Raw genomic sequence first — 19,725 nt, 5'->3', positions numbered from 1 at the left:
CCTCCAGGCACATAGCTTAATAATCTTCATCTAGCTTCCTCCTGAAATCAGCTGATGTGCTTCCTACCATTGCATCATTAATTTTAAAATATTATACGTAGTCCCATTTTTTTTAAATCTCAAAATAGAATTGTAAAACAACTGGATCTTGCTCTTCATAAGTATTTAAATGATTGTAATCTACAGAATAATGTCCCATGGCACTGTATCAGACAGACATCTCTTGACCTGTGTTTTCGCAACTTTGAAGTTAATATTTGATTTGTTTCATATCTAAACTGACACTTGACTGACTAAATACTCAGTCTCTGCAGAGCAGCTTGGAGAGGTACATCATGTCTTCTGAGAAGTGGGCTATGGCAGTTCTTCTGCTGCAGCTTTGCTGTACCAGTTGTGGCTTCTGTGGCAAGGTCCTTGTGTGGCCCTGTGATATGAGTCACTGGCTGAACTTAAAGACTATTCTTGAGGAGCTTGTCGAGAGAGGACATGAAGTGACAGTCCTGAAGGTTTCTGATATCATCATAGATCAGAGTAAAGATTCTGCACTGAACTTTGAGAATATCCCTGTGTCGTATCAGAATGAGACTGCTGAGAATTTTCTAAAAGATTTTTTAAACATAGCTGTGAATGTCATTCCAAAATTGCCACTTTGGCAAGCAGCAAAAACATTGCGAGATTTCTTTATTCAACTGACTGCTAACTTTGAAGATCTCTGTAGAAGTGCATTGTACAACCAGACATTCATGAGCAAGCTTCAGGATGCAAAATACGATGTAATGGTTATAGACCCTGTCATTCCCTGTGGAGAGCTGGTGGCAGAGGTGCTTCAGGTCCCTTTTGTGAACACCCTGAGGTTTAGCATGGGCTACACCATAGAGAAATACTGTGGCCAGCTTCCAATTCCACTCTCCTATGTACCAGTTGTCATGAGTGAACTATCAGACAATATGACCTTCACAGAAAGGGTGAAGAATATGATGCTGTCACTGCTTTTTGAATTTGGACTTCAGCAATTCGACTTCACATTCTGGGATCAGTTTTACAGTGAAACACTAGGTAAGAGACTATATTTCATGCTAAGCTAGTTATTAGATAATATTTTACAGTTTAATAAATGTTTTAAAATAATGAAAATAATGCATTTTATAGACTGATTTTCAAGTAAAGCTCTACAAGTTAAAGCAATAAATTATTACCCTTTGTTTACAATTGTTAAACTGTTTAATAGTATTTTGAAATTTAAGAGGTCATCATTAAATCTAAGGATAGGAATTCACAAATAATGTCAATAAAATAGCACATGATTTTATTTGTCAGATACAAGAAGACAATTAATTGTATCTTTTCAAGGAAGGTAGGTCTCTTAATGGTTATACATTTTTGAAAAAATAAATCTTTTGTGCAAGTAGTAACATGCTTATAAAATAATTTTAGGATGAGACTAAATCAGGTATGAAGCATTGCCTCTGAATTATATTCCACAAGTATTCGTAAGTGCAAATTATTGCTCTCAAATTTATACCATTCTTCTCTCAATGAGGGGTCTGATATGTCATGCGTCTTGCAATTGAAGGTGAATCATTGAAGATATGGTTAAAGCATCCCTGGCAACCCAGCACAATCAATAAATTAAATTAATTAATATTTATCCATAACTAGTATGTCCTTCTATTTGATATTTAATATTTTATTCCAATTCTCATTTTTAAAATATCCAATGAGGTGGAATCTGGTAGACTCAGTCTCAGAGTGAACACCAGGTTGCAAGGCAAAATTGGTCATTCATTAGAATATAAAAGAAATTTAAAAAAATAACATAAATGTCCTTGGTGAAGTGAAAACTTTTACTGTGCTTTAAACTCTGAAGAAATAAAGTCTTTTAGATATTTTTCTGGGTTTCTGTATTCCACGATACATAATCCACTGTAGAAAACTTTTCACCATGACAATGTATTGTGACTTGGTCCCCAGTGATTACGTCAAATTCTTTTTTAAGGAGTTGATTTCTTCAAACTCTGTTTTCCAGAAGTTCCAGCATGAAGTGCTTCCAGGGCTGGTCTCCCTTTTTTTTTTTTTTTCAATTTTAGTTGTATTTACTATTTTGTCGTGTTTGTGTGATGTGCGTGTTCCAGGCTATAAACTAGGTGTCAGAGGACAACTTTGAGTCAGTTGAGTGGACAATGATGACAAAGTAAAAAAACCTTTACCTTCTGTTCATCTTAAGTCCAGGCTGGTTTGTCTCAGACCGACTCCCAGGTCTTACAGACAGCTCCTCCTTTCCCTTGGATTACTTAACCACCTCTACAAATGTGTCTGTAGTTCTCCTTGTGTAGAGATGGCAGCCATGTTGGGTTACTACCCTAGCTTTCAATCAGTGTCTTAAGATAAATATGACCAGTGTCACGACCTCAGCTTTGACTTAGAGATAAGTTGAAGGCAGAGAACCAAGGATATATCACTGTGGACCTTGGCTGCACTAATTATGATTGAAGCCTAACCAACTTCTACTCAGCAGAGGGCACACTGAGAGAGGTATACCTTGGTTTCTGATTGCAAAGTTTGCCACTATTTTCCTTGAAAGTATACAATGTGAATGGACCTTTACTTTCTTGTTAAAACATTCCCAGTGGTCAATCTTCTCATTTCCCTGTCCTGATAGAGACCCGTCTTTATTCACTCTTTTGAATAGAATTCTTCTGATTTCTAAATACATGTCTTTTATCTCTTGATTAATTTGACAAGAGTATGCTAATGTGATTTTTTTTTCTATAAACAGGCTTGATGCTAAGTAATCTGATATATTCAAGGGGATTTTTAATTCACAATTAATGATGCTAAACTACACTAAAGCCTGAGGCCAATCATTTTAAAGCAAACTAGTAAACATTTCTGGCAGCTGTGGAGCCTGCATGGGACCAACCTAGGTCCTCTGCATGTGGGAGACAGTTGTGTAGCTTGGTCTGCTTGAGGGACCCCTAGCAGTGATATCAGAATCTATCCCTGGTGCATGAGCTGGATTTTTGGAGCCCATTCCCTATCATGGGATGCCTTGCTGAGCTTTGATGCCTGGGCAGGGTGGGGAGGGCAGGGGATGTGCTTGGTCTTGCCTCAACTGAATGTACCAGGCTTTGTTGACTCACCATGGGAGGCCTTACCTTTTGGAGGAGTGGATGGGTGGGGGTGGGGCAGGGGGTGCAGGCAAGAAAGGGAGCAGGAGGAAGGATGAGCAGGGATCTGTGGTTGGTATGTAAAAATGAAAAAAAAATTAAGTAAATTAAAAAAATTAAAAAAAAGTATGTCTGGACTATCAGATCAGAATTTGTAATGGAAACAAATCATTCACTAATTTGCCTTTTGCGTAGAGATTTTGTTTCCATTGTACTAAGGTAGTTCTATCTTTATGGAGCTAAGTAGTGCCTGATTCTGCCCATCTAAGAATGTTAAGCTTGTTCATGAAATAGTCTTCCATAACAACACACATTTTAAAAGGGGAAATTTCAAGCTTTTTTTTTCTATTTTCACATTTATCATATATTTTTATTATTACATTTTTTGGGTACTTTGAAAATAGTCGAAGCTTTAAATGTTTTAGACTTTGCCTCTTATTTTGATGCTGTAAACATCGATACCTATAAAATACACTCATTCAAAATGAGTCTAGTAACTAAATCATTATTTTTTTAATGTCAGACTCAACATGTCCCTAAACCTAAGAGTGCTTTGCTCTTCCTATTCTGTTTCACAGATGACATAACCATGTACTTCTATATTCTTGACTTGGGTAATAGTAATTCTAAATAAGTTCTTTTCAAGATTTCACTAAAATATAAATGAGCCAATAAATAGAAACATGCCAAGTCCTTGGAAAAGCACTCAGAATAAATAGAATTGAAAAGAACTCAAATTCACAGTCCTCATGGCTCATTCAAAGAGAGGTACTGGGCCAGGGATTAGGATGCCATCAGAAGATTCATCATAAATATTTAATTTTAAAAGAGCCTTTTTGCTTCTCTGTGTTCCTGGATTTGAGCCTGAGTTGGTATTGTATTAGGAACGTTCTATAAAACTTTTCTGTTGTTGTTGATGAATTTTTTTATTTATTAAATATATTTTTTTCTCATAATATGTATCTTGATTACACTGGCCCTTTCCTTGACTCCTCCCAGGTCCTTCCAACCTCCTCTCCACTCTGGATCCACTGTTTTTCTGTATCTCATTAGGAAAGAACAGGTTCATAGGAGATATCAACAAAAGAATACAATATAAATATAGTAAGATAAAACAAAAACAAAAACAAAACAAAAACCAATGTCACATTGAGGCTGGACAAGGAAACCCAACAGAGGAAAAGAGGCCAAGAGCAGGCACAAGAATCAGAGACCCACTCTTTCACACACACAGGAGTCCCGTAAAATTAATAAACTAAAATCTATCGTATATAAGCACAGAACCTGGTGCAGGCTCATGTAGGCTTTGTGAGTTCATATGAGCCTTGATCAGTTGACTCAGAGGGTCTTGTTCTCCTGGTGTTCTCCATTTTATATGACTCTTATACTCTTACCATCTCCTTTTCTGTGAGTTTCCCTGAGCTCTGAAGGAGGGATGGAGACAGTACATTTAAAGCTATGTGTAGATGTATCCAACCTTCTTATTAAATAAGAAACACAGAACCAATGCAAAGAAGAAAGCCAAGAGGTCAGAGCTAAGAGCTAAAACCTTACCCTTCCTCCTGCGGTGGTCCTACCTCTCCGAACCAGAGCTACCCCTGTGTTAAAGTCTTTATATAGAGTTCCTGTCCTGCCTTCTCATTGGTTGTAAACCCAACCACATGACCGCCTCCTCACAGCCTGTCTGTATAGGCCTCCAGGTTTTCCATGATTGGTATTAAGATTAAAGGCATATGTATCCAATAATGGCTGTATCCCTGAACACACAGAGACTTACCCAGCTCTGCCTACCAAGTGCTGGAATTACAAGCGTACACTACCACTGCCCTGCTTTCCTATGGCTTGCTAATAGCTCTGACCCCCGGGCAACTTTATTTATTAACATACAAATAACATTTTAATACAAATAAAATATCACCATAGCTATGTGTTCCAAGATCTCTCTGTCTGTCTCTGTTTCTCTCTCTGTCTCTTTCTCTCTTGTCTCATTCTCTCTGTTTCTCTTTCTTTCTGTGTGTGCTTGTGTGTGTGTGTGTGTGTGTGTGTGTGTGTAATGTCTGAATGGGCATCTCTTTACTTGTTTCTTCTCAGGAAGCCTCTCTGATGATAGCTGAATAAGGAACCAAACTATAAGTATAGCAGAATATCAATAGGAATCATTTTATTGTTATTTTTTAGACCAGTAGTATTTGGTTTACTCTGGATCTATGGCCTACCTAGTGTGGTTCTTCATCACCCAAATCGTGTCAGGAATGGGTTCTATCTGGTAGAATGGGTGTTAAGTCAGATATTGGTTGGTTACTCTCACAAGTTCTGTGCTGCAATTGCCCAAGCATATTTTGCAGACAGGACATACTGCAGGCCAAAGGTTTTGTAACTGGATTGGTGTTTAAGTTTCACATGTGGTAATCTGCAGAGTATCATCCCACATCAAAGGCACTAGAACTTAAGGTTGAAGATTCCTGAGCAACTTCACCATATTGACTGAGGGGCTTGTCCTTATAAATGGGGACATGCAGTCAGTTTTCAGACAGCAAACTATTGTCTTAGCAACAGCCTGGGTTGCTTGGGGATTTCCAGGGGTCTCCACGGGACAGCAGTTCCATTGAGTGCAACCCAGTCCCAGTACTGGAAGATTCATTTGGTGACAAAAGAAGGCCAGGTGAACTCAGTCACCTTTATTACTAGGAGAGTTCATTAGGATAGCCTTCATATATTTTAGGGAGTTTCCTCTGCACCAGGTTTCCATACCATTCTCAAATGCCCCTCAATTCTAGCTGTCTCTCCCTGTATGCTCTCCCTCAACCCTACCCTCTCCCCACCTGATCCTCCCACTCACATGCCAACCCTCCTGCAGCCCATCCATAATGTCTATTCTATTTTCCCTAGCATGGAGATCCATATGTTCCCTGCAAGTTCATTCCTCTATATCTAACTTCTCTGGTTCTATGGATTGTAAATTGGATATCATTTATTTAATTGGTAATATCCACATGTAAGTAGATACACATCATATTTATCTTTCTGTGCTGAGGTTACTTCACTGTGGGGCATTTACCCACCAACCCCACAGCTCCCCAGAGTTTTCTTGAGTGTGAGCAGCAGGAAATATTAGATAGAAGGATTTATTGCGAAGAATCTTGTGGAGATAAACAGACAGAAAATAAAGGATAGCCTCGAGAGGGCCTGGAACCTATTCCAACGGGCCCCGACTGTCTCTGCCCCAGGGTTTTTATAGAGACACCAAGGGGTGGAGCAAAAGACCTCCTCTCCCAGCACAGCCAAGTGCAGACCATCTCAGACACCTGCACTCAGGCTCGTGGTCCTAATCATCCTCTATGCAGACCTGATGGGAAAAGCCACGAGGAACCCGAGAATGGGCTCCCACACTTCACTCAGAATTATTTTTTCTAGTTCCATCCATTTGCCTGAAAATTTCAGGATGCCATTTTTTTAACAGCTGAGTAATACTCCATTGTGTATTTGTATTCTTTTTTCTGTTAAGGGACATCTAGGTTGTTTCCAGTGTCTGGCTTTAGGAATAGTTTAAGGAATCTTCTTCTGTCCTGCCAACCAGATCCCAAATAATGACATGGAGACTTTTATGAATTATGAAGCTCAGCCTATAACATAGGCTTCTTCCTAACTAGCTCTTAGCCTATAGCATAGGCTTCTTCCTAACTAGCTCTTAAAACTTAAATTAACCTGCTTTTATTAATCTGCGATCTATCACATGGCTTTGCATCTTTCTTTCATTTTGTAAGTCTGACTCCCTCCATGTCTCTTTGACATCTCCTCTGTGCCTTGATTATTTCCTTCTGCTTCCTTTTTCTGCCCATAAGCCTCACCTATACCAGATGCCTAGCTATTGGCTATTCAGCTCTATATTAAACCAATCAGAGCAATATATCTTCACGCAGTGTTTAAATATCCCACAATATTTCCCCCTTTTTCTCTAAATAAAAAGGAAAAAAGTTTTAACTCTAACATAGTAAAACTACAAACAAAAGAATAAGCTATGTAAAGATGGTGAATACACAGGGTGTCTGGAACCTGTATGGTACTTTGCTGTGGGATGGTCTGTATGTCAAATGTGTTGCTGATTGGTCAATGAATAAATCACTGATTGGTCAGTGGCCAGGCAGGAAGTATAGGCGGGACTAACAGAGAGGAGAATTGAGGGAACAGGAAGCTGGGTGAGGGAGACACTGCCAGCCGCCATCAGGACAAGGAAGATGTAAAGTACCGGTAAGCCACAAGCCACGTGGCAAGGTATAGATTAATAGAAATGGATTAATTTAAGCTGTAAGAACAGTTAGCAAGAAGCCTGCCACGGCCATACAGTTTGTAACCAATATAAGTCTCTGTGTTTACTTGATCGGGTTTGAGCGGCTTGGGACTGGCGAATGAGAGAGATTTGTCCTGACTGTGGGCCAGGCAGGAAAACTCCAGCTACAGTACTTTGCTGACTTCATAAAGTATACAAATATCCCACAACAGAATAGATCAGTAATGAACATGGTTGATCAAGTGTCATTGTGGTAAGATGAAGTGTCCTCTGGGTGAATGCTCAAGAGTAGTTTAGCTGGATCTTAAAGTAGATCAGTGGATTTCCAGTTTTCTGAGGAACAACCATATTGATCTCTAGAGTGACTGGACAAGTTTTCACTCTCTCCAGTGATGGATGAGTGTTCCCATCCAGTGATGGATGATGACAGCATCAGCTCTCACTTGTGTTATTGATTTGCACCATTCTAACAGGTGTTAAGATGAATCTCAAAGTAGTTTTGATTTGGCTTTCCCTGATGACTAGGGATGTAGGACATTTTTAAGTGTGTGTCCAGACATTTGAGTTCCCTCTATAGAGAATTCTCTGTTTAGATCTGTACCCCACTTTTAATTGAATTATTTTTTGATATCTAGTTTCTTAAGTTCTTTATATATTTTGGATACTAGTCCTCTATGAGATGTGGAGTTAGTGAAAATAATTTCATATTCCATAGACTGCCACTTTGTGTAATTGACAGTGTTCCTTTCGTACAGAAGCCTTTCAGTTTCATGAGATTCTGTTTATTATTAATGTTGATGCTAGTGCCCATGCTATCTGCACTCCATTCAGGAAGTCTTCTCCTGTGCCAATGAGTTCAGGACTATTTCCCACTTTCTTTTCTGTCAGCTACAGTGTGTCATGTTGAAGTCTTTGATTGAATTGTAGTTGAGTTTTGTGCAGAGTGATAATTATGGATATATTTACATTCTTCCACATGCAAACCTCCTGTGTGAACATCACCATTTGTTGAAGATGCTGCCTTTTCTGTAGTGTGTATTTCTGTCTTCTTTATCAAAAATCAGGTGTCCATAGGTGTGTAGTTTTATGTTGGGGCCTTCAATTTCTTTGAATCAATGTGTCTGTTTTTATGTACATTACCATGTGCTTATTATTATTACAGTTGTGTAGTGCAACTTGAATTTGGGAATGGTGATACTTTTAGCAGTTCTTTTATTGTTCATGATTGTTTTAGCTATCCTGCCTGGTTTTTTGTTTGTTTTTCCATATGAAGTTGAGAATTGTCCTTTCAAGGATTGTGAAGAATTGTGTTGGAATATTAATTGGGATTTCAGTGAATATGTTTATTCCTTTTGGTAGAATGGGCATTTTAACTGTTAATCCTACTGATCCATGAACATGCGAGGTTTTTTTCATCTTCTGATATCTTCCTCAATTTTTTTCTTCAGAGACTGGAAGTTTTTAATCATACAAGTCTTTAACTTACTGAGTTAGAGTTGCTCTAAGACATTTTATATTATTTGAAGCTTTGTGAAAGGTGTTGTTTCCCTGGTTTCTATTTCAGTGTTTTTAACACTTGTATGCAGCAGGGCTATTAATTTTTTTGTGTTAAACTTATATCAAGCTATTTTGCTGAAGGTGTACATCAGCTGTAGGAGATATCTGGTTTACTTTAGGGTTACTTGTATATACTATCATATAATCTGAAAATAACAATACTTTGACTTGTCCTTTCCAATTTGTGTTCCCTGGATCTACTTCAGTTGTCTCATTGCTCTAGCTAGGAATTAAAGTACTACATTGAATAAGTATATAGAGAGTAGACAAGATTGTCATGTTCCTGATTCTAGTGAAATTGATTTAAGTGTCTCTCCATTTAATTTGATGTAAGCTACTGGCTTGCTGTAATTTGTCTTTGTTATGTATAGGTATGTCTCTTGTATCCCTAATCTCCCCAAGACTATTATAATGAAGGGGTGTTAGATTTTTTCAAAGGCCTTTTCTACACCCAATGAGATGATCATATTTTTGTCTTTAAGAGGTATATTAAAATTATTGATTTTCATATATTTAACTATCCCTGCATCTCTAGGATGAAGTTTACTTGATTATGATTGATGATCCTTTGGGTGTGCTCTTGGAATCAGTTCACACATATTTCATTGAGTATTTTTACATCTATGTTCATAAGGGAAATTGGTCTGTAATTTTTTTCTTTGTTTGGTCTTTATGTGGTTTAGGTAGCAGGGTAGCTGTGTCCTCATAAAATGAATTGGGCAAAGTTTCTACTGTTTCTATTTTATGGAATACTTTGATGTGTATTGGTGTTAACTCTTTTGCTTAGAAGACTATTAATGACTACTTCAATTTCTCTAGGGATTATAGATCTATTCAAATTGCTATTTGGTTCTGTTTTCCTGCATCTGTTGAGACTTGCTTTGGGTCTGAATATGTGGTCAATTTTGGAGAAAGTTCTATGAGGTGAAGAGAAGATACATTCTTTTGAGTTTGGGTGAGATGTTATGTAAATATCTATTAAATCCATGTGGTTTATAATGTCTGTTAGGTCCAGCACTTCTCCATTTGGTGGATTATCTTTTAATGAATATGTAGGTTCGTTGTCTGTGTCTTTTCATTAGTTTTTGTTTGAAGTCTACTTTTTTAGATATTAAAATGGCTACACCAGCTTTTTTCTTATGTCCATTTGCTTGGATTTTTTCCAGATTTATTTATTTGTTTGTTTATTTATTTATTTTTTTTTATTAATTCTTGGAAAAAGGGTTTCTCTGAGTAGCTGGATCTGTCCTTGAACTCACTCTGTTGATCAGGCTAGCCTTGAACTCAGAGATCCACCTGCCTTTGCCCCAAAATGCTGGTATTAAAGGTGAAATAAACAATAATTTGCCTCTTGCAGGTTAGTTCTTTTCTGAGGAGGAAATGTGGGGGAGAGGATCTGGGGCAGAAGGGAGGTGAGAGGAGCTGGGAAGAATGGGGTGCGAGCAAACTGTGGTTGGGATGTATTGTATGAGAACAAAATCTATTTTCAATATTTTAAAAAAAGGATTATATGATTTTAACCTTGGGTTAATTTGTAAGTTTTTTCAAATATTTTATTGATGCTATTGTGCAATGGTTATCTCCAATGAAGTTCAGTTTTTCTGTTAGCATTTCTACTACTGTGACAAAACACTATAGCCAAAAGAAACTTGAGGAGAAAAGTATTTATTTCAGCTTTCATTTCTACATCATAGTCCATCATCAAAGGAAGTCAGGGTCTATATTAAAGGCAGGAACCAAAGCAGTTTTTTACTCAAAAGTACATAATTACACTTGTTATTTAGTGTTCAATCTTCTATCAATTTAAATCTATTATTTGATTGTTTTGCTAAGGATATATTGTCCAAACAGCTTGACCAAGAACAGGTTAAGAATTTTGGATGTAATCTGATAGATTTGAGCAGCTGGAAAATCATTACTTCATTTGGACAGACAGGTCTGGTTAAACTAAATAACTCATAACAAACAAATCCAAAGGTCATGAACTTAGGAACAAGAAAGGTAGAGTTATGAAGAGGACTAACAGAGCTGGAGGGAAATAAGAGAGTTGGAGATATATTACATTTACATGGAAATTAGTCAAATTATGAAATGAATGAAGGGATTCATATTGATGGTTTTTATTTTACAGTACATATATAATTATATTTTTGATGGTTTTATACATGTGTGCAATTATTGTGATCAAATTCACCTTCATCACCTTCCATTGTCTTCCAGTCCTACTAGTACTGTTCTTACCTCCAAGTGCCTCCTCATTGTTTGTGTCTTGTGTGTATGTGTGAGCTGCTGAGTTTAGAGATGTTTGTATGAACATGGGTAGAAAACTGTTTATTGTAGCATAGACAACTACTAATAGTGGAAGAAACTTACTTCCTTTCTCTCAGCAACAAAAGCTCCCCTCTTCATGAAATCTCCCTTCCAAGATGGGGTGTTGAAAAGCTCAGACTTACTCAGGTCTCATGCTGGTAGCCACAACTACCTTATGTTCCAATTATAATTAAAATGTCAGAGCCAGAAGACAATAGAATTTCATAGTATTTTTTCCATCATCTTGCTCTTACTATCTTACCATTCCTTATTCTAATATGTCCCTTAGACAGTGAGTGTGGTGATATAAATGTCCTATTAAAGGTTGAGCATTCAATACTAACTTATTATCAGCTCTTTGGCCAGTTGTAAGTCTGTATACTAATCATTGCCTGTCTGAATATGGTCCAAGAATTTAGTCATGTAAGGAGAGTTCTGGATACTTGTGAGAAAACAGGAGTCTTATGACCTCAGTTTCTTCAAAAACATGAAATTGTTCTTGAAATGTGTTTGATGCCTATCCCAGGTGTAGTGCCTGGAAGTGAGTTTACTACAGAGTGTTCATTACAACTGGCCTACTGTTGTTTGTTTATATGCTTCTATGGAAATACATGTTTCTGCTGCCTGTGACTTGTCAATTACAAGTGGTTTGATATTATGATTGTACACTTCACATATGTGGATCCTTTAACCCTCAGAGTAATTGTTGGATGCTCAGAACAAAGTTGGCTATTGCATGAGACTTTAGTCTACATGACTTATCACTTCCATTCTCCTAGTGCCACTCCTCACTACCTGTAGAGTGGTAAACAATTGATCATTGCATAAAGAAGCTGCTTTGGTCAAGACTGAGATAAATGTTAGTCTATTGATATAAAAAAGTATTTAAGAGATACTTTGACTGCATTTCTACTAAGCAAAAGGTAAGTAGTAGGGCTTATGACCTACCCAACCATAGGCATTGACTAGATTTATGATAAATGACATGAATTCCTTCACCTGGAATAAGTCTCAAAGCTATCAGAAGGTGATTTGTGATAACTTCCATCCAAAACAGTCATGCTATTATTTACCATTTGGAATATCTTACCCTCATGTTGGTTCTCTAGTTAATAGTGTTCACAGCTGTGTGAGACAAACATTTTCTACCTCCACATCCTGAAAAGCTCATTCTGACATTATGAACACTAGCCAATAGGGGTTAAGCTTCAAGTCAGGGACAAGCTTCAAAATTTGTGTCCAATATCCAAAATATGTGGTGACTTCAGCAACATGACCTTACCATTTTTTTCTGGTGGGCATTGAAGAGCAATGGCAATTGTCTATGTTGTTTAAGAAGCCACTGCAGCTTTCCTGGCCAGGAGCTCAGAGAGGGTCCCATGCTTGCCATTGAGATTTACAATGAAGTTTGAAGTTAATTAGACTAGGATCCATGACACCTTGTACCATAAAAATAAGAAGAGGAGGGGAAGAATGAGAAATGATAGAGGAAGAAAAGGGAAGAAGGGGATGGAAAGGAGGAAAAAAGATAAGAAGGGGGAAGAAAAACAAATAACTCAATCAGGTTGAGTAGAGCTTGGTAGTAAAAATCTAATTATGATATTTTTGGGCAAGAATTTAGTTACCTCTAAATTTTAAAATTACTTTCTGTCTTAGTCATCTGAATGAATTTCACTTTTTAGTTTTACAGTGGAAATATCTCCATACATTTATCACCTTTTTGATGGGTGTTGTGATTAGTATGAAGCACATTTTTAGCACACAGGAGATATACTGTTTAATCTATTTAACAGAACTTTGTAGTCTTTTCAAGTAGCTCCTTAGTGGATCTGTTAGGGAGTTTGTATTGCAGTGTGTCTTCTACGTGGGTGTTTTAGAATTAGATTTACCAGAACTTCTGGTACTAATGGACTGGATATTTTTAGATTCTCCACCTCTTATCAAACAATGTTTCTAGATTCTATGCCTCTTATCCAAATAACTGAAAATAAGGGCTCACATATATTTATTTGCAAGAGAAGCAAGACTGACGGTGAGCAGCATGATTGAAGATGCTTAAGGACCACAACTATTGTTGAGGGCTCAGTAGATGTTAGTAAAAATTGAGTCTGGATTGGTTTAGATGCAAAGCCTTCCCCTACAGAAGTCTGAGTTAGGTGGACTACAAGATAAGTGGAAAGGAGTAGCAGGACCAGGAAACAAGCAAAGGAGGAAGTCTGACAGAAAATGCCTTTGAGAATCTTCAGGTATATTCTATTCTGAAGGATTAACTAATTTAGAGCTTCCTGCAAGGAAGCTGGTTGGGGAGCCACTGTTTTACAAGGTTGCCATTCAGAGACATGAATCTTTCTCATTGGTCATAGGCAAAAGTGGAACTTAATAGTTTAGTCCAAAGTTAAATTTATGAATAAGGGGCAGTAGAGAACAAAGGTGTTATATTTTGTATTAATTCAAGAATTGAGCATGCATTTGTGGTGGTCTGAATGAATATGGCCCCCATAGACTCATAGGGAGTGTCATTATTAGAAGTGTGGCCTTGGAGGAAGTGTGTCACTGGAGGTTGCATTTTGAAGTTTCAAAAACTCAAGCCATGCCTAGTGTCTTACTCTCTTCCTGCTGCCTGTGGATCCAGATGGGTGTAGCTTCTTACATTACTAGGAGACACAGTCTCACAGCAAATTCCCTGATCCTCTGGCTGTTACAAAATTTCTGACCCTTCTTTTACCCTGAGTCTTAGGTGACAGAGTTGTTTTGTATATGTACCTCTTGGGATAGGACTCCACAATTCTGCATTTTTATTAGTTGTGGTTTTTCTGTAATTCACTCTATCTTTTGTAAAGAAAAAGTTTCCCTGATGAAGGGGGAGGACTACACTTATTTGTAGTTAAAGGAACCAATACTTACGATGTAGTTTGGAATTATGCTATTTGGCAAAATTGTCAGGAAAGTAGGAAAGAGTGGAAGGCTCTAGTTGAGAAAGAGGAGCAAGATACATGAAGAAGAAGGGAGAAGGTCAAAACAACAGCAAGGATACCTTATAAAGTCATGAAGAATCATATTATTAATGAGCTGCATAAAAAAATCCTCCAATACATGTAATTCTGCATATAAAATTACACATACAGTTATATTACATTTTCTCTTTGGACTGATTATATGCTCCCAAATAGCTAAAGCTATTTAAGAGAAAAGCCATCACCAGTCATAAGAAACTCTCTTGTGAGTTTTAGGTTATGTTTTCCAAGAGACTCCCAAAGCATTACAAACTATTGTTATTGTCCTTTGTTGCCAGGAAGAGGTAAAAATTCTTTATTGATGAAGAATCATGTACTTTAGAAAGAAGGCCCGGAGGGACCTGAGCTAGAACTAATCTCACTGCCTACTCCGTATAGACTGGTTTTCATGATACCCAAATCACCATGCAAGCTTCCTAAAGAGGAAAGTCACCAACAGTCCTAGCCAGCTACGGGATCTGTGAATCACATCAATGATCAGCATGTCATTAAGACCCTAAGGGTGCAATCGTGGCACATATACCTTGACAGTAACCAAGACCTCTCTAATTAGACATAAGACCCACTCATCAAAGAGGAAACTATCTGATACTGCAAGCCTTGGCAACTACCCATGATAAGCGATGTTGTGGATATTTGGAGATGAACCTACAGTCACTGCATTACTGAACTTTTTTCATTTTCTTTTATCACCTGTTTCCTTCTTCAGACTAGTGTATGAGTTATTCAAGAAAAACCACAGTACAAGCAATAAATCACATTCTTCAGGTTTGCATTTCTAAAAGAATAAACATATAAGAATTATTTCATATTTACATGAGGCTGAAAAAGAGGAAAACACCTTTTCAAACTCTCAGGTAGCTGCAAGAGTTTGAAATTGGGTCAGAGAGCCAAAATAATGTTAAGAGAAGGGGAGGTAGGTTTATCTTGTCCCAGATTTTACTACCTCTCACTGCCATTTGCTATCTCAAGCAAAGGAGGGAACTGGTGAGAAATTTCAACCTGCAGCCATCCCCATGTTGTATGGTGGGGAAGCCACAGCCTGGTGTCTCTTTCAGACCAAACCTTCAGAATGAAAGAGAGGACTCAGAGAGTAGGGAGGGAAATTTTAACATTCAAGAGAGAAACTACTCCCTTATTCCCTGGATGTTTTGCCCAATGTTGCTGGTGCTTACGTTCTAGGACAGGTGTTCCAGGTTCTTGGCCTCTTTTCCAAACAACTGAAAACGAGGACAGGCTCCCCAGATTTTCGAAAGCAGCAAGAAAGTTTGTTTGGTGCAAAATGGTATTATGTATTAAAAAGGGATACACGTTCATGATTGACAATGGGCTGCATGAGTGAAGTGACTTTAGAGACCTGGTTATTGTTCAGATCTTCATTTTATAGGGTGTAAAGCAGTGGTTCTCAACCTTCATTTTCCTGTGACCAGTTAATACAATTCTTCATGTTGTGGTGACCCTTCAGCCATAAACTTGTTTTGTTGCTACTTCGTAACTGTAATTTTCCTACTGAAATGAATCATAAGGTAATAGCCGATAGACAGGATATCTGATATGCAACCTCCAAAACGGTCATGATCCACAGGTTGAGAACCACTGGTCTCAAGGCACAAATGGCTAATTACTAGTGGAAGCAGTTCAGGTGGTTCATTGTTTTGACTAGTGTATTAAGTTATATAATCACTTCTTGATTTGATCCTATTTTCCATAAGACATCTTACTTAATCATATGCATACCAAATTCTGCACAGATATAAGATGGTAAGTAGAGATTTCTTCCTGTGGGTTACTAGAGGGCGCAGTTTTTCCTTTCTGCACATTCATCCAAATCTGTTTCAAGGCTGTATCACCCTTTCTATTCTTAATGCTTGGATAAGCTGAGAATATATTCATACATTTTTTAATTTGATTATTGCCAAGGAGAGGGAAACTGGGAAAACAAGAGCCAGACTTTGGTAGGCATTGAATTACGGGCACTTCAAGTTTCAAACAAAGTACAGAGCAAAGAAAGACACAATGGCTTCTCAAAGACATCCACATGTTCCCATGTCAATAATAGTAGCATCCATAGCAGTTATGGAGCAAAAGCCGACTTGCTAGGTAACAGACAATTTTTTGAGAGTTTGCTATGAAAGTTTTATGCTGATGAGTTATTCTTTTCCATTATATCCATTACATATACCTCCATGCTATTCTATTCTATTTTACCTTATCTGATACTACTCTATCCTAATCACAATAGGGTCAAGTCAAATAAGGATCAAACCAACATGAAAAGGAGAAAAAAATCGCAAATCTGAGCAAAAAATGATAATAATTGAATGGAATGTATACAATGAGGTAGATTTGTTACTCCTTATTGTATCAATAAATACTAAGTAAAAAGTATGTAAAACAACTGGATCCTGCTCTTCATAAGTACTTAAATGATTGTAACCTCCAGAAAAATGTTCCATGGGCACTGTATCAGACAGACATCTCTTGACCTGTGTTTTCATAACTTTGGAAGTTAATATTTGATTTGTTTCATATCTAAACTGATGCTCAACTGAATAAACACTATATCAGCAGAGCAGCTTGGAGAGGCACATCATGGCTTCTGAGAAGTGGGCTATGGCAGTTCTTCTGCTGCAGCTTTGCTGTACCAGTTGTGGCTTCTATGGCAAGGTCCTTGTGTGGCCCTGTAATATGAGTCACTGACTGAACTTAAAGACTATTCTTGAGGAGCTTGTCGAGAGAGGACATGAGGTGAAGTTTCTCAGTATCCTCATGGATCAGAGTAAAGATTCTGCACTGAACTTTGAGAATATCCCTGTGTTGCATGAGGACGAGATTGCCGAGAATTATCTAAATGATTTTTTAAACGTGGCTGTGAATGTCATTCCAAAATTGCCACTTTGGCAAGCAGCAAAAACATTGCGAGATTCCTTTATTCAACTGACTGCTAACTTTGAAGATCTCTGTAGGAGTGCATTGTACAACCAGACATTCATGAACAAGCTCCAGGATGCAAAATACGATGTAGTGGTTATAGACCCTGTCATTCCCTGTGGAGAGCTGGTGGCAGAGGTGCTTCAGGTCCCTTTTGTGAACACCCTGAGGTTTAGCATGGGCTACACCATAGAGAAATACTGTGGCCAGCTTCCAATTCCACTCTCCTATGTACCAGTTATCATGAGTGAACTATCAGACAACATGACCTTCACAGAAAGGGTAAAAAATATGATGCTGTTACTGTTTTTTGAATTTGGGCTCCAACAATATGACTTTGCGTTCTGGGATCAGTTTTACAGTGAAACACTAGGTAAGAGACTACATTTTATGCTAAGTTGGTTGTTAGATAGTATTTTAAAGTTTAATAAATGTTTCAAAACAATGAAAGGAATGCATTTTATAAACTTTCGTTTTCATGTAAAACTCTACAAGTTAAAGTAATAAATTGGTTATTGATAACTAAGCAGGGAAGTATGATGAAGTCATTATGATATTATTACCCTTTGTTTATAATTGTTAAATGGTTTAGTAGTACTTTGAAATTTAATAGGTCATCATCAAATCTAAGAAAAGGGATTCAAAGATCATGTTAATAGAATAGAACATGATTTTATTTGTCAGATACAAGAAGACAATTAATTACAGCTCATTATATCCTCTCAAGGAAGATAGATCTCTTATTGGTAATACATTGTTCCAAAAAGAAGAAATCTTTGTGGCAGTAATAAGATGAAATATAAACTAATTTTAAGATGAAAATAATTCAGTATGTATTCATTACCTCTGAATTTCACTCCACAAATATTTGCAAATGCAAATTATTGCTCTCAAATATATTCCATTCTCCTGTCAATTGAGGTGCCTAATATTTTGGTACATGCTGCCATTAAAGGATTACTCATGGAAAACTGTGACTAGAGCAGCCCTGGTAATCTAGCACAATCAAAAATTAAACTATCACATATTTTTATACCTCCATGTGTTCCTGTTTTGTAGTTATTAAATCATTCAGATTCTCCTTAAGAAAAAACTGAATGGAAACTGATAATCTCAGTCTCAGAGTGAACATCATGTTGTAAGACAAAAATCAGTTATTAGAAAAGAGAATGACAAGACCAGCCTGTGCTACAGAGAAAGAAAGAGAAGAAAAGACAATGAAATTAAAAATACAGTATAAGCCCTTGATGAGGAGATGAAAACTTTTACTTTGCTTTAACCTCTGAAGAAATCAAGTCTTTTAGAGTTTGATGTTGTTTCCAGGTTCTGTATTGCACTGCCTGAAGTATAGACCATTTTAGCAATTTTGTTACCCTGACACTATATTATGAAGCAGTCTCCAGTGACTATGCCAAAGCCTCATCCTTTTTGAAAGGGTTATATTTCTCAAAACTCTGCATAATCAAAGTTCAGTATCAATCACTGCCTGGCCTTGTGCCTAGTTTTACATTTTAATTTCATATATTATTTTTGTGTGTTTGTGTGATGTCTATGCCCCAGGCTGCCTATGTAGGGGTCAGAGGACAACTTTGAGTCTGTTGAGTGGACAATGATGACAAAGCAAGAACTTTTACCTTCGGTCCATCTCAACAGGTCCAGGCTGGTTTGTCTCAGACCTATTCCCTGCTCTTGCAGACAGCTTCTTTCCCTTGTATTACTTAGCCTTTCTGCAAATGTGTTCCTAGTTCTTTTTTTAGAGATACGGCAGCCATATCAAATTACTGTTCCAGCTTTCAATCCATGTCTTAAGTTAAATATGACCAGTATCATGAACTCAGCTTTGGCTCAGAGATAATTGGAATACAGAGGAGCAAGATAAATTACTGTGCACATTGCTGTAGGAATTATGAGTAAAGCCTAACCATCTTCTACTCAGCAGGAGGCACACAGAGGGAGGCAGGAATCTTGGTGTATGACAGTAAAGTTTGCCACTATTTTCTCTGTAATTAAAAATTGTAAGTGGAACTTCATTTTATTTAAGCTTTAAACTGGTAGGACAATTGATTGGTTTTCTCCTGTGGCAACTTACATAGCAGTTCAATACTTGAAGAACTAGCCCTCAGGAGCGATGTGTCCAGGTCAGTTTTTGCCTGGATTCCTCTACATTCTATTTCAGAATTGGGTAGTCTCTTGATAAATAGGATCTTTCAGATTTTGTGAGTCACTAATAGCTAAAACATATGTTGTGTTAGGTATCTCCTGGACTCCTCCAGACCAACAACAACTTGGAGGAGGTTTTTCCCATGCCTGGAATTGGGATTTTTGTTAGCTGGACTATGATTCTTGTGGGGCTTGGAGATATTATCACTCTGTGTGCTTTGTGGCATAATTATATATATATATATATATATATATATATATATATATATATATATATATATATATATGTGTGTGTGTG

At 37.4% G+C, this 19,725-nt stretch overlaps 1 protein-coding gene across 1 annotated transcript in view; it reads left to right on the top strand.

Moving 5' to 3' along the window:
• The first annotated feature begins 335 nt into the window (after nucleotides 1–335).
• LOC128108934 (UDP-glucuronosyltransferase 2A3-like) overlaps nucleotides 336–19,725 on the top strand; it is a 32,983-nt gene continuing 13,593 nt past the window's right edge. The window contains exon 1 of the mRNA XM_052735950.1: nucleotides 336–1,056. Coding sequence (XP_052591910.1) covers nucleotides 336–1,056 — 721 coding nt within the window. The remainder of the gene's footprint in view (nucleotides 1,057–19,725) is intronic.

This window comes from Peromyscus californicus, unplaced genomic scaffold (assembly GCF_007827085.1).
Source record: "Peromyscus californicus insignis strain IS unplaced genomic scaffold, ASM782708v3 Scaffold_13__1_contigs__length_99412109, whole genome shotgun sequence".
Taxonomy (NCBI): Eukaryota; Metazoa; Chordata; class Mammalia; order Rodentia; family Cricetidae; genus Peromyscus; species Peromyscus californicus.
The sequence above is the reverse complement of the archived record's forward strand: the minus strand, read 5'-3'. Positions and strand labels throughout refer to the sequence as shown.